This window comes from Lolium rigidum, chromosome 4 (genome assembly GCF_022539505.1).
Source record: "Lolium rigidum isolate FL_2022 chromosome 4, APGP_CSIRO_Lrig_0.1, whole genome shotgun sequence".
Taxonomy (NCBI): domain Eukaryota; kingdom Viridiplantae; phylum Streptophyta; class Magnoliopsida; order Poales; family Poaceae; genus Lolium; species Lolium rigidum.
The window spans coordinates 195169858-195185641 of NC_061511.1; the positions used below are offsets into that span (position 1 = coordinate 195169858).

Genomic DNA, 15784 nt, shown 5'->3' on the forward strand with positions numbered 1-15784 from the left:
GGGGCATGTGTTATCACCAGAATTTGACCGGATCAGAGGTGGGCCGCGATTGAAGATGGGTTTGAAGAATATACATAGAAGGAATACATGAATCGGCCTTGTATACCAAGTTTGGGCTAGTTTGCCCGTGTATCTGTAACATAGTAGGATACGTGTCGTTTAGAAGTTAGAGTTTAACCCGTGCACGGTTAGGTGCACGCCTGAATTAGAAAGTCCCCCGGACTATAAATATGTATCTAGGGTTTATGAAATAAACAACAATCAACGTTCACCACAAACCAATCTCGGCGCATCGCCAACTCCCCCGTCTCGAGGGTTTCTTCCGGGTAAGCATCATGCTGCCTAGATCGCATCTTGCGATCTAGGCAGCACACGTTTATTCGCCGTTCATGCGTTGCTCGTGCTGAAGCCTTTTTGATGGCGAGCAACGTAGTTATCGTAGATGTTTTAGGGTTAGCATTGTTCTTCGTATCATATGCTATCGTCGTGCAACCCCTAGGCATCTAGCCGCCCTTACACCTATCCTGGGTGTAAGGGCGGCACCCCGCTTGATCATCGTTTAGTAGATCCGATCCGTTATGATTGCTCCTTGTTCTTCAAGGATTAGTTTAATATCTGCATTGTTAGGCCTTACAAACGGGTCGAAGGATCCAGTGGCGCGTAGGGTGTAGTTTGCTAGCCCTAGACAGGACGTTCCGAGGATCAACTTCGTGTTGGTTTTTAGGCCTTGTCTAGGGTCGGTTTACGATCACCGTGCGTGGCCGCGAGGCTCGATCACGAGTAGGATGTTCTGATTATGTGGTGAAAACCCCAAATCGTAGTAGGTCGTTTTAGCTTTATCTTGATCAAGCATGACCACCATCTGATCGTACACCTCGTACGTATCATGGGTGGATCGGCTCTTTGAGCCGATTCACAGGACAACCTGAGAGCCGATCGAGGCTCGTATTTAATGTTTACGTGTATGCCATGCAGGAAACTAAGCGATGCATCATCCAACACCTTCCTGACCAGGTATAGGTCAGGTCGCACGCCCTTGCATCAGCATCGGACGTGCGTGCAGAAGGCTTTGCGGGCCGTCGCTCGGAGGGACCAGGGCCAGCCGCAGTCCTGGGAGATTCCCGGCTCTACGGTGTTGCCCGTCGCTGCCCGCCGGTGGGTTTCTGACCGCAACATAGTCTCACTTTTGTGACGCACAATATTATACAATGCCGGATATTATTGTTGGAGCGTGGTATTACCTAACCATTTATCCTCCCTGAAACGAATTTCCGATCCATCCTTAATAGAGAAAGAACCATATGGAAAGAAATACTTCTTTGTATCCATAAGACCAGCCCAAAAATAAGAATCTCCCGGGTTCCAAATAACCTGAGATATAGCTTTTGAGCCAATATATTTTCTATTAAGGAGTGTTTGCCATATACCCTCTTCGATAAGTAGCTTGGATAACCATTTACCGAGAAGTGCCCTATTCTTGATCTGGAGGTCTTGTATGCCAAGTCTTCCATGATCCTTAGGTCGACAAAGAACACTCCACTTTGCCTGTAGATATTTACGCTTCTCACTATCCCCTTGCCAAAAGAATCTTGATCGGAAATAATCCAATCTTTTTAAGACTCCTCTAGGAAGTTGGAAGAAAGATATCATATACAGTACCATATTACTGAGTATCGCATTTATGAGAACTAATCTTCCTCCCAAGGATAGTAATTTACCTTTTCAACTGCTTAATCTAATTTGTAGTCTTTTCTCGACCATTTTCCATTCAGCATTGGTGAGTCTCTGATAATGAATCGGGATATCCAAGTACCTAATTGGAAATTGTCCTTGACCACAGCCGAATAGGTCAGCATAATCTGCAACATGGTTTTGGGTCTCACCAAAACAAAACAACTCACTTTTATGAAAGTTAATTTTTAGACCCGATAGATGCTCAAATGCTGAAAGAATTAACTTTAGATTTCGAGCTTTTTTGATGTCATGATCCATAAAAAGAATTGTATCGTCGGCATATTGAAGAATGGACAAACCTCCATCAACAAGATGAGGAATGAGCCCTTCAATCTCACCCTCTGACTTTGCACGTTCAATTAAAACAACGAGCATATCAGCCACTATATTAAATAGCACTGGTGATAATGGATCTCCCTGTCTTAGTCCCTTCTTGGTTTGAAAGTATTTGCCCACATCATCATTGACTTTAATGGTAACACTCCCTCCCGAGACGAACTTTTGATCATCGCACACCACTCATCAGAGAAACCTTTCATTCTGATAGTTTATTGCAAAAATGACCACTTAACCTTATCATAGGCTTTTTTCAAAATCAATCTTTAAAATTACCCCATTCAACTTCTTTCTATGCATCTCATGAACAGTTTCATGGAGGACTACAACCCCATCCAGGATATTTCGTCCTTGCATAAAAACAGTTTGTGAAGGTCTTATCACATGATCAGCCACCGTGTTGAGTCGGATCGTGGCAACATCAGTGAAAATTCTAAAGCTCACGTTAAGAAGACAGATAGGATGATATTGTTGGATCCTTTCTGCTTCATTAACCTTCGGCAATAAAATAATTTTACCAAAGTTTAACCTAAAAGCTCCAACTATCCAGCATGCAGATCCGCAAAAAGAGCCAACAGGTCAAACTTGATGACGTCCCAGAAAGATTGATAAAATTCAGCTGGAAAGCCATGAGGACCCGGGGCTTTATTATGCTCCATCTGGAAACAGCTTTTCTTACTTCCTCCTCAGTGTAAGGCGAAGTGAGAAAATTATTCTCCGCTTGAGAGACTTTAGGAATATCTTCCGTTGTTGTCTCATCTAACGAACAATTACTGTCTTCTGGAGCACCAAAAAGCCCTTTATAATAACTCGTAATATACAACTTTAGTTGTTCATGACCCTCAATCATTCCCTCAAACTCACGCCACGGATAGAGAAAAAGGGTATACATATTGATTAACTTTTTACACTGTAAAACAATTGGAATCTAACCACAAGACTACCCTTGTACGAAATTACCAACTCATCCTTGGACTTAACATTGTCCCAATAATTTTAGCAGTCCGATTAGTCTACTACACGCTTAAATGTTTAGTATGATGCAAGCTAACATCTCTCCAAGTTAACCTTCTCTTGAAGTTGCACCAGATAATATCTTCCTCTAGGCAAATATCTTCCGCTTAAATGTATTTTAAAAATAAACCCTTCTAAAATGAAAAAATGGTGGATCCTCACTATCTAGGTGTCCGACTGGCCGTCGTCGACGCGCATGCATCTGCACCGGATTGCCTCGGCCACGCGCGAGACGAGGGCAAGTGAACTTGACGGGTTGCCATGCACCGTCCTATGGTTGCACAAGCGCGTCAGCGAGGAAGCCCGACGTGCCGGCATGTTTTGTTGGTAGAAGGCGCCCTCGCATCGACGAGGATGGGACAACGGCGTCGATCTGACGCAGGAGAACGGCGGCCTTCGAACTGGGATCATAAGGGGAGGGTTCTGGACTTCCGGTGCAGTGCCGGCGAGTTTGCATCGAAGAGGTGGGTAAGGGTAGGTTGGGTGCGGCAAGCGTACGAGAAATGGATCGAGGGAGTGGGTTTGTCTCCCTACTTGTTTTCCTTTTTTTTTTCTTTTTTTCGTGAGGGAAACTATCGTCATGTACTCCTGTTGGTGTCCAGATGTGGGTTAGAACGAAGATAGAATAGGGTGGACTGCAGGGCAAGGATGATGGAGTAAAAGCTAGTTTGTTTGATAGCTCTCTGTCGGCGGGCAAAGCATTCCAGGGGTGTGATCCGAGGACCACAATGGATAGCGCAAGCATTAACACTACAGTAAGTAAGGTCACTTGGCTTGGAAAGCTAGGCTATTTCAGTGATCCGTAGGTGAGGGACTCTTCATAAGGCCCTCTTTCTATCAAGGACCAGATAACAACAAAGGATTGCCTTTGAATTGCATTTCCTCTCGCAGCTCTCCTTTGGACCTCTCCGGACAGGTGTATTCTTCTCGACACGTTCCTCTCCTTCGCACTGACAAGGTCTCTCTTACAACCTCCTCTGTCTTTGTTTTGTGAAACATCGAATACTGACTGCATCTACACGGCCATAATTGTTGTCTTAGTGAAAGAGGCCCCTTTATGTGTTCGATAAGATGACGTTGAGGTGTATTGTCTTGGTTACACAGGCCACTCCCCTCCATGTATTTGCAAAAATGCCTAATAGATGTAAAAAAAAACAACTAACACTACTGCATATTCCAAATTGTTCTATTACCCCTGCAGTTTTAGTCTAAATTGGAGTTTTTGGCGTCAAAAGGTGTTGCCTCTATCCCTTTTTGTAAAGTGGCATGTCCGACACTTTTTTAGGATCAAATGGAGTATGTGCTTTGTCGCCGACCTCGGTCATCCCTGCCCTCGCCCCTATCGTGAAGCTCATGGTGAGCTCCCGTTGTGCCAGCTCCATCTTCCTATCTCTCACACCCACTTAGGCCTCGTTCGGTTACGAGTGGGTCAAATCCCACGTGGATCTAACCCGGGGAGTAATCGGGTGAACCCCAACCACCACCCTAATCCACCACTAACCACGTTCCCATATCCCTGCTTCACATTCTCGTTCGGTTAATCCCCCGCACGCCCACAAGCAGCAGCAGAGAAACAACGGGGAGGAGCGCGGCAAGGAGCTCTGACGGGGCCAGCGCGTACACATCGAGGAACGCGCCGAGGAAGACTACGCCCCTGGCCTCGGCGAGCTTCTTCCAGAGCGGGTACCGGGGCGTGGCGCCCCTGGCGGCGGCCCCGCCGAAATAGAAGTGCGGCACGGCGCCCTCCGCGGGGGACAGCTGGGCAGGTGAGCGGGTCGGGGGTGAGAAGGGCGGGAGGACCTGCGCGGCGGAGCGGAGGGAGCGGGCGACGATCTTGGACTCGCGGAGCCGCGCGAGCGCGCCGGGGCGGAGGAAGCGGCGGTGGTGAGAGCCACCGTCGGCGTCGAGGAAGGGCGCCGTGTGCGTCGAGGAGCTCTCCTCCTCCGGCCAGCCACCGACTAGTCGCCGCCGTTGTCCCCTCCGACCCTCCGTTCCAGTCACCGCCGCCACTATCACGAGAGCCGAGAGGGAACGCCGCTTCGTCGCGTCGCGCTCGGGATCCTGTCCACGGGTCTACTCGAGCGTTTCTAAAAACCGGTGAAATCGAGGGGTTTCAGGCAAAACCGGGCGGAGTAAAAAACCGACATGGTTTAACCGAACACGTCCCAGGCGTGGGCCAGTATCTAAACCCGGGGGGGGGGGGGGGGGGGGGGGCAACACCGGTGTAACCACGTGGAATTCGGCCCAATACCGGCTGGGTCGGGAGCAACCGAACAAGGCCTTATTCTCCCCGCCCTTCCCTGTTCCGGCCATGGATGAGGTGACCGCAGGACCCACTTATCAGCCTAACGAATTTGAATAGTGAAAACATGAAAGCTATGACAGCAGGTGCCAAAGTCCCATTTGTAATAGAGCTAGCAAGATGGAAATGATGGAATATAATTGATTGAGCATTCTATCATACATTTGACGCGGGAAATGGCATAGGCAGCACGTGGCGCATGACAAGCATGGCAACCATCGCCGGAAAAATTCTACAAGAGCCTTCGCATGCAGAACTGCGCTGGTGCCTTGTCGTGCTATACCGGCAACGGTACGTATGGCAGGCGCTTCGATGCTCTCGACCGACTCACACGATGTCCACGCCGATGGTGTCGGTCTCCGCGGGACGCCGGCTCCGGCCGCAACCGTCGCCCTTCGCGGGCGCGCCCTCGATCACCAGCCGCCGGCACGTCGGGCATGAGCCGTGGGAGACGAGCCAGGCGTCGACGCACCGGACGTGGAACCCGTGGCCGCACCGCGGCAGCACGCGCACCTTCTCGCCGTCCACGAACTCGCCGAGGCAGATGGCGCACACGTCGTCGATGCCCTCCCCTCCTCCGCCGTACACCTCGACGGGGAGGCTCCTCAGCACGCGCCTCTTGATGCCGCCTCCGCCGCCGCGGCGGGCCGCCCTCGTCGACGCCACACCGTCGCCTTCAGCGGCCGCGGCTCCCCCGCGGCCACCGCACCGGAGCGCGCACCGCGCCAGCGAGTTGAGCCCGATGACACATAGCAGCGCGAAGAAGAGCGCCGCGAGGATGATCACCACGTTGGTGTCGAACGCTGAGTCGCTCGCCGCCGGCGCCGGCGCCGCGTCAACTCTGCCGCCTCCGTGGGCGTGGCCGTGGACGGCCCGCCCCGCGGCGACGCTCGACGGCGGCGCGTCCGTGTCAGGACGACCCATGATCGATGAAGTTAACTTGAGAGATGCCCACCCTGACCCAGCTCGCTCGAATGCTCGATCGATGCTTCAAGCTATTCGAACTCGATTGATCCCTGCGCTATCCTTGTGAGCGTGTCTGCACTCTCTGCTCTGTTCCTGGAGAAGGCGCGGTCGCGGTGCCCACCATTATATATCCTGGCGTTGCTGTGCTGCTAGTGCATTTTGCAGAAAAGGTCGCTCCTTTGCCAATTTGCAGTGCACCATTGCAGCTGAGCTGTTGCAGGGATAGCGAATTAGGGACACGCGCGTGACAGCGAAGGCAGTGCGGCCGCATGCACATACGCTTTTTCGCGGCTTTTGGAGTTTGGAGGTGGGGTTTAGGATCTTTTGTTGCGTGCGTGCATGGGTAGCACGAACTTGGGGGTATTCTCTTGTCTCGATAGCGAACTCGCCGTGCGCTGCTCGGCGAACAAACCCTTTTATGTGAGCTTAATGAGCCGATAGCGCCGTCGCAACCGTGCGTCCTTCTCTTTGCACCGGCCACCGGGAGTCCGGGACACCTTGGTCCAAAACAAGTACGCAGATCATAGAACTTGATCAGGGTTCACATGTAGCTTGATGACAACTTTGAAAACCACCTCACATCGGATGGTCGAATTGTGAAAGGAAGAAATGGAGGTAATGTTTTGACGGCAGGTGCTAGAAGTCAGCTAGATCGTCGCCACCCTTGAAACATATCTTCTCCATGCAACAACGCAACAGTGTATTGCTATTGCAACACAGTATGTCAAAACCAGATAAATAACATCACATGATTACGAAAACATCCATACAACCATATTTTTGGGTATGCATCAAATCCCAAGAGGTGGTTGTGAGTTCTCAAGAAAAAAATAACCACACATATGAAACATGGAAGACCAACGTTTGGAGCACCCTATAAATTTTTTAACAGTAGATACCCAAAATTGTTGCGGCATCTCGTTTATGTGGTTTCAGTAAAACACACATGAGTCTACAACACGCCAGTCAAGTTATTAAATTATTTACCATGTTTTAATTTCAAGAATTGACACGAGGTATTATTCAAAATTACTAAATATTTTTTGTTACTAAAGGGAAGTTGGCGGTTGTTCATCCACAAATCCTATGCGGTCATCTCCACAAACTAGCTATGCATGTGAGCTTTTTCCCACACCCACATCAAGTCAAGTTACAAATCCTCTTTCTTATAACCAAATATTGCTTTCTAAAGAGAAGCATACCTTATAACTGATACTATTCAAGTAAAACATATCCATGTATACAAAGAAAACCACATGCCTGCTAGTCGATATGGTTTTTAGTTTCCAATTGGCTATTATTGTATTCTTTCTGAAATTGTTTGTTCACCTTCTTGGCCCATGACCACAAAAAAGTTGTATGATTGCCACTTAATGTCAGTTTAATGTATGCATCACATGTTTTTTCTTGAAATTTCCATGTGTCAAGGTGTATGCCATAGAAAGTATTTATGTGTCGGTGTTCCTTTGAATCTTACAAACATGGCTAGTGAGTTGAGAGAGTAAAACCAAAGTTAATTAAACAACGAAATATAACAACATTTATGCTTGAATACTATGCAGCTAATTAATGGTGGGAAAGCATGGTAATAATCAATAGAGGTACCATATATATCATGTGGTTTTATTGCAATATATTTAGTTGGATTCAAAAGATTTTTGTTGTTTTATTTTTCCCATTTTCAGTTTCTTAGTTTTGAGTGCTTATAAATGATGAATATATACATTTTGCAGGTTTCATGCTCGCTCTATTGACCGTAAGCACGGAAGATCCATTAATAACACTACATCTGTAAAACTCCATAGATATTGGAAGACAAACAATATTGTGAATTTTTCATATTCATTTTTGTAAAAAAATATTGCATGTTTATTTCTTTAATGATTTATTCTTGCACAGAGAGAAATAAGGATAAAAAACAACGGGTTTCGTTGTGACAGGTCAAGCATCACAAAAGCACATTGCCAACGACACAAACATCCCCAAAATAGAAAACTAAGTTAAATCTTGCACCATGGACATTTTACTTGTTATAATGTACAGACGCACTATATTAAGAGGCAGTGATGCAAAAATATTTATAGTACAAAAGAATATTACTAACATGGCACTATAAGTGAGTAGGGGTACAAAGTTATGGCTATATTATATCGAGAACAAGTTTTGGAGTAGAATTTACATAGAGTTTTGTTGGTGTGGTAGCCCAACGGTAGAATTGCTGAATCGGTGTATGCTTGACATAGAGTCTAGGCAAGACTTTGATCTAGTGCATGACAACTACAGCAAAGTAGGGTAGCGCAACAAGCCGTCACACGGTTACACCCCTCAATACCCTGTCTTAGTGTAGATTCTAGCAGTGAAAGGCTCAGAGATCACAACTTCTCGGTGCACACTGAGAACAAACTTCAATGCACCTCGAGAGTATACGTAGGCTTAGGTACGAGTTGTTGGGAATATATCCTAGGGGTGATTATAGATTATGCATTTTTTATGTATTAATAAAATAAAGTTTTCCTTGCCTAAACATTTATATGTATCATCAAATAAGTGATTTGCTTGTGGAACTATGTATTCATATTTTTAATATTAGAATTTTATTAGTCGCCGGAAATTGTGTTAGACACAACTTAATTATACTAATATGGAAGTCAGTTGATAACCCGTAGCCTCTAATCATGGACATAGTGGTGTGAATTCAACTTACACTGACTCGGTAAAGTGTTTAGCAAGGCAGGCTGGCCCATATTGAGACACAATGAGAAAATTTTCATTTTTCTGTCTCAATCAATGTAATCCCTTGGACTCGAATTGATCGCATAATCCAAGTTATGGACCGACCAACTTAGGTTCTACCAAATGTCATTCTTTAATAGGGAAATTATAAAGGTAGAGTTTGGGCCGGCTAAGTATCAAGCTATGTGATGTGGAAAACCAATATTGGATATTGCCCCTTCTACTAGAGAGATATTCTTTCGGACCCCTTTGATTTGGAAGCATGACCATTCACGAGTCTGTTAAGTGTTAACCGAGTCTAAGTGTTCAGTCACCGTGACATGTTGGTGAGATCAGACTGGATCGTGGATGCACTGCCCTAATGTGCTTCACTGAGTTCCGCAGCCATACGTCTAGTGGAAATCCTTGTGACCTTCTACATCGGCTTGATCTTGGGTTCACCACATAGGAATTTATTTGTTGCAAGTGTAGAATCTCTATGTGGCCCAACACTAGTGACACAACACTTCGTACATAATTGGAGATGAAGAACTGATGTGGTGGTTGATTCAGTTTGTGAACTAGGATGCCTCCTGGTTGCTTATAGTAGCACCCCACATCAACCATAAGTAAGACTATTGACTATTATTATAATCACCACATAACTTGTCAATATTACTCATGTCTAGGTTTACATTTCAGTCGGTTGACGGTTTTTACATTGACTTACTACTTTGTTTGCTTTTGTTCTGGTGTGCATCTACCTATGAAGAGGCTGGGAGTAATGCTTAAACTTTTTGAAGTAATAAAACACCATTTATCAAAAAATTACTCACTACTAGCGGTGTTGTGGGTATACTTTATGGGTATATCAACGGCATGGCCTAGATCCGGCAAGCCCGGGTGGCCCATAGTTGGTGGTGAGGCATGTGGCCCATCGGGCGGCCCAGTTGCTGTAGATCCTGAAGGATGAAGTCCAGCCCAGGAACAGAAAGCCGGATCTCAACCGACCTACGAAGGAGGCCGGATCCGTGACGGCCCATGAAGTATCCGGATCCAACACGTTCTTAGAGGAAGGCGGATCCTTGACGTACACGGCAAGACATTGTACCGTAGTTAGGCAACTTGTATTCCGGCTAGGACTCTCCATGTAAACCCTAGATCCGTGCGCCTTTATAAGCCGGATCCCGGGAGCCCTAGAGGCACAACCACAACTCATTGTAACAACGTGAAAGCGCCCAGATAATTCCAGACAAGCAGCAGTAGGCCCTGTCATCGTGCAGGTGTTCCGAAGCTGGGTAAATCGCGTACCACCGTCCCGTGTGCACTCCGCCCTATGGCCCCTACTTCTTCTCCCCCTCGTGAGGATCCCTCCTCCGAGGCACCATCGAATAGGCAACAACAGTTGGCGCCCACCGTGGGGCCAGCGGCGTCTGGAGGCCGGAACCGGGAGGGTTCCGCCATGGGAAGCTACGACGACACCATCGCTGTGGGGCGCGTCCTTTACGCCGGAAATCTGCCGATCGTCCCTCCGGATGAGTGCTGGATTCCGGCTAAGACCGACCCCGTCAAGCTCTCCATCGTCCCAGTTGGCGGCATACACATCTTCATCGGGGAAACCGTCGATTCCGATGGAAACCCACTGGTAAGTAGCGCTGACGCGACCGCCGCTGAGCGGGACGCAGTCGAGAAGATCCGGTCCGATCGTCCCAAGGAAGATTCCGCCTTAGATCTGAAAAAATCAAAGCCCACCCAATCCGCCCCTGAGCAGGAAATAAAGGTGGAAGACCAATGCAGATCCGCCTGGGTCTCCCAGGTGTTAGAGAAGCAAAGGTGTCACTTCGTGCACTTCTTGGCCCATACCGCCGGAACCGCCCCTCAAGAAGCCGGAGCTGGTCCCGAGCAGGTCGAGGCCCCGGAAAACAACGCTGCTCCGGATCAGCAGGAGGCTGTCGGAGAAAGCGGAACTCCGATTGAAGAGTCGATTCTGGGTAATCTAAGCCCAATTTCCGAGGATGCCCCCTTCATGGATACTGAAGAGTTCGATCGCAAGGTGAAGGAATACGGATACGGTGGTCAGCCCGAAGTTGAATCCACCCAGCCTAAACAGATCCTTGCAACCTTGGCCACTACAACACATCATAGCTTTGGTAACACAATCACGTAACACATAGCAAAATATGTTACAGGTAAAATTACGGTAACACATAATTTGTGTGCCAACGACCGACTGTAACACAAACTATATAAGGCCGAGAATTGTGTTACAGAAATATTAACATAGTAACATATAAATATGTGTCGGAAGTAATGTGATACAAATACATTGACCTAGTAACACAAAGATATTTGTTGCCGGGAGTGTTACAAGCATTAGTTTGAGTAACTCATATCTCAACCAAAAAGATATCTTATGAACCCGGTAGCTCAACCAAAAAACAACAACCTTGATCATACATGAGGAAGAGGAGGAGAGCAACGAGAGACGATGATGATGTTCTTAGTTAGGGTGCTTGCACCTTGATTGTGGGAGGCAACAAGGATTCCATTTGCGTGGCCTGCTTCACGTAATTATTTGTCCGATGGTTCAGTGAAAGAAGATTTTTTTAGAATGTGTCTTTTTTCTTGACTTTGCCAAATGAAACTTTGGGTAGTGTGACATATCTTGTTATAAATCATGTAAAACCGGGTAGGGATCCTAGTTGTAATTTTAGAAACTAATTTGTATTTGAATAGAAGATCGATGTAGGTGGTGACCCTACCTTTCTTCATAAAACAGATTGCATCCCATAATGAAGGGCTTTTGAGGGATTTTGTACATTAGTCTAAGAGCTTCGGCAAAAAAAATAGGTAGGTTACCTGTACCATTTGGGCGTGGCACCAACCAAGTGGCGTGTGTCCGTGAAGTGTGTAATCAATTTTTACATAGGTTATGTAAATCTACAAATTAATGTATACAACCATATTTATTTTATTAATTTGTTAGTTCTTATGTTATTTATTATATGTAGTCTCACTCTAATAAATATATATTACATTCTATTTTTCTCTAACACACTTCTCAAAATTATTTATTTCTCAAACTTTTCTTTGCCCAATTTGTCATTGCATATCGAAACGTCTCCACATAGTTCTCACAAAAAATTCTCTCCGGTTATCTATGTATCAAAATTAAATTAGGAAAGAGACAATCACCCTAGGGATCTTGCTATACGATCAATACATTTAAGTCATTTTTGCAAAATAATAAATTCCTTTTATCGCGCCAATCTGATTATTTTGGCGGAGATGAAAAACCAAAGTAGGGGAAATTTTGACGCTTCCCGCTAATGTACATTTTTTCCTCCATTAATAGGCCCAATATATACAGCTATTCACCACCAAACCTGCTCCCGCAGTTATCTGATCTAAACGCACAGATTCGCCCACTAATTCCCCCGACCTTGCGCCCCCGATCGCCCCTCCCACCACCGCGCCGCCGCCCCCACATCGCCCTCCCATCACAGCGCCGCTCGACCACGCCGCTTTCCCACCCCCTACCGCTGAGCCGCCCACCACCGTGCGCTCCTCCCCGTCACGCCGGCCACTTCGTCCTGTTGTTCCCCGTCGCGCCAGCCACCCCACCAGCTGCTCCCCGTTGCCTCTTCTCGCCAAGGCCCGGCCACGCCGCCCGCTGCTCTCCGTGGTGTGTTCTTGCCAAGGCCTTGCCACCCTCCTAACGCATTGACCTTGCTGCTAACGTCAAGTGCAGGCATTTGTTCAGGCCCCTGCAGCACAAGGTAATTCGGTAGCCACCGAGTACTCCCTCTGTCTAATCGTCCTGCTGACAGTCTCAATTTGTTTTGTTTGAATCCTAGTTTACCCTCAGTTCCTCTGTATGTAAACCAGGCCATACTTTACTCAAACATTCTATTTTGTTATAGTTCCCTTGTTATGCATTAAGAAAAAGCTTCACACGTTTTGTTACTTTACAAAGATCTGTTCAGAAGATTATATACATGTTGTAGTGGTGCTGCTTGATATTGGGTGAGTGAAAAGTATGCTTTTATTCATCCAGAAAAATTCTCTGTACTTTATCTTAATTTCATCCGAAATTTGTGGACATTATCAAGGGATGGTCCTTGAGATCTGGTAATGGCGGATAGTATTCTTCTATCCCTAGGAGAATGGGAGGTATCGCAGAGATCCCCTCGTCACCTATGCTAGTTATAATTGCATTTTTGGGGCGTACCTACTGTTAGTCGAATTCAATTGTTTGTTAATTTCGTCTTGAAGGAAGCATGTATTGGCTGCTGCCATCGGGAACTATATGGCATACATATCAGCCATGTGCTAGGCATTAGGGAAAGGAGGTTATGATCTCCAGTGGCCAGCGATGTGTCAGAAGGCAGACGTAATCATATTGCAGGAAGGTTGGAGTAATTAATAATAGAGGTTTGTGCTACTGAAGGTACTTTCTCGATCTGCTTTGTGTCATATTGCACGGTCCTTCCTTATACTATAAATTAATCATAGCTATGTATATCAAGAGATTAATTTAACTAAAAAATCACTGTCACAAGGTCCTAAATAATGATGGTATAATCTCTTACTCCAATGTCCAATGTTTGAAGAGCATACTACTATTTTATTCAAGTATATGTATGTCATAAAGTTTTACAGTTGATGATATAGGCTTGAGAAGGCGGTTGAGTGCACCGTTCAGCCTCGGGATCATGCTGCCCGAAGACTTCGCCTAGACACATTGCATAGCAGATCGATCCGGTCGTTCATGGCAGCAGTATCTCAAATACGCCAGACAGCTGCAGCTTGCATTGTCTGCCCATATGAGCAGGTAACCGAAGCCTCAGCGCACACAATAGATTGGTGTTCAGCTATATATGTCTCTTCGTATTGCTTCATTCTGCTTGCCTAATATGTGAAACTGAAGACTTACACTAGTCATCTTTGATCTGACAGAAAAGAATTCAAGTCCTCTTAAGACTTGAAATAGCTGAGAGTATACAGTGATCTTAATAAACTTGTGCCATTTCGAGAGCTTTTGTAGAAGTAAGAACCTTTTAGATGATACATATTTATGCATGTATGTCCTGTTGCATCCACTTCCTATATTCTATTTTTCAATCAGTACACATTTTATTTATATGCATTAGGAGACTACTTTGGTTAAATATTCGATTCATTAGATTCAAAAAAAATGGTAGCTTAAGTATCAGTATTTTTATCCACTGAGAGTCATCCTCTATACAACCTTTAGGCAGAAATGTTAAATGGAGTAAACTACATCTTTGTATATCAGTTCTAACCCTTTTGTTGCATAAGCGCTAACATCCTGCATGACGGACCGCTGATTGAAGGGTACCAGCTTGGCATCAAGATAAACTTCAGGATGAAGATGAAAGACAGAGAAGAGTCGATGGAAACTGTCATCTATAGACAGCAAGCATACCTATGTCTTCCATCTTCACTAGATCTTGGGTCTTGACAATATACTTGAACGGTTGAGCCTATGACATATTTGCATCCATTCATTATTTTCCTTTACATATTCGTCTAGAGATTTATCTTACTGATGTGTTTTGGCTATCGACTTTGCAGCACCAAGCCACGTGAAAGAATCAATAATTACTGCAGTTGTTGCTAAAATATTGTGCAATCAGTTCGGAAGATAGAAACTTCAAGCAAAGAGAACGTAGTACCTAAAAGAGCACATATCCAAGTGAGTATTGTTGTTAAAGTACCATAGCCGTATGAATGTTGATGGTTTCTGCACACTTTACCATTTCTTCATATCTGAAACTTGTGTATGTCCTACCGGTAACCCTGGGCATCCCCGGTTTAGTTGGGTTTGGACGGTTTCCCTGCACCAGCAAAAATATAGCGGGTTTTGACAGTTTGGCTTAGACGAGTTAGGTGGTTTAGGCGGTTTGAACATGTGCGCATCTGCCTATGTGCTTGTCGCCATCTTGGGCTGCCCTGCACGTTTCTCCTATATTCGCGAGCTGCTGCCTCCTCTGCGGTGCTCATTGATGTATATATAAAAAGCATTTTATCACTTTGCGCGGCAGAACTTGTCAATGACGATACGCTAGCTGGCTGGCCCCGGCGCAGCTGATGGCAATGCCGGTGAGTTGCGCCGCCGCTACTCCGCCGGTGGAAACGGTGCTGCCCAAAGAGCCGCTGGAGCTAATAATATTTGACAACTCTTAGTTTCTACATACTGAACTCATTTTCTTGTTATCCTATCATAGCCTGCATGCATGCTAGATGCAGTAGGCTGTTGCAGAGATACAGTAAATATCCCAAGGAGCATATGTTTTGCTGGTGACTACTTCTGGCCTGTCTTTCAGTTATTATTACTATATCTTTGTAGGTGAGGGAAACAAGAAATCAGACTGGTCAATTTTTTGAAGGACTAGACCGCTAATGGACTAGAAATCAACGCCTTTCAAAAAGAAGACGTATTTCTTCACTCAAGGTAAAACTATGTTGGGTTGGCATTAAAACAGAGATCATTATTTGATGATAACTCCTAATTATGACACTAAATCCTGCTTAACAATAAGGTTTCTTTTATTCCAAGTTTTGTGATTGGTTGAACAATATTAGTGGAGAGATATTTCAGGAACTTCTGGAATTGTTGCGCATCTAAAAAAAGTAGTGGCACATTAATTGATATTGTACTTAATATTCAGTGTATTTTACAAATTTATGCTGGTT

General features: G+C 45.7%; 1 protein-coding gene across 1 annotated transcript; it reads right to left on the bottom strand.

Moving 5' to 3' along the window:
- Positions 1-5713: 5713 nt before the first annotated feature.
- LOC124648000 (RING-H2 finger protein ATL74-like) lies at positions 5714-6310 on the bottom strand. The gene has a single exon (XM_047187834.1). It carries the CDS (start codon positions 6308-6310, stop codon positions 5714-5716), a length of 597 nt encoding a protein of 198 aa, XP_047043790.1.
- Positions 6311-15784: the final 9474 nt, after the last annotated feature.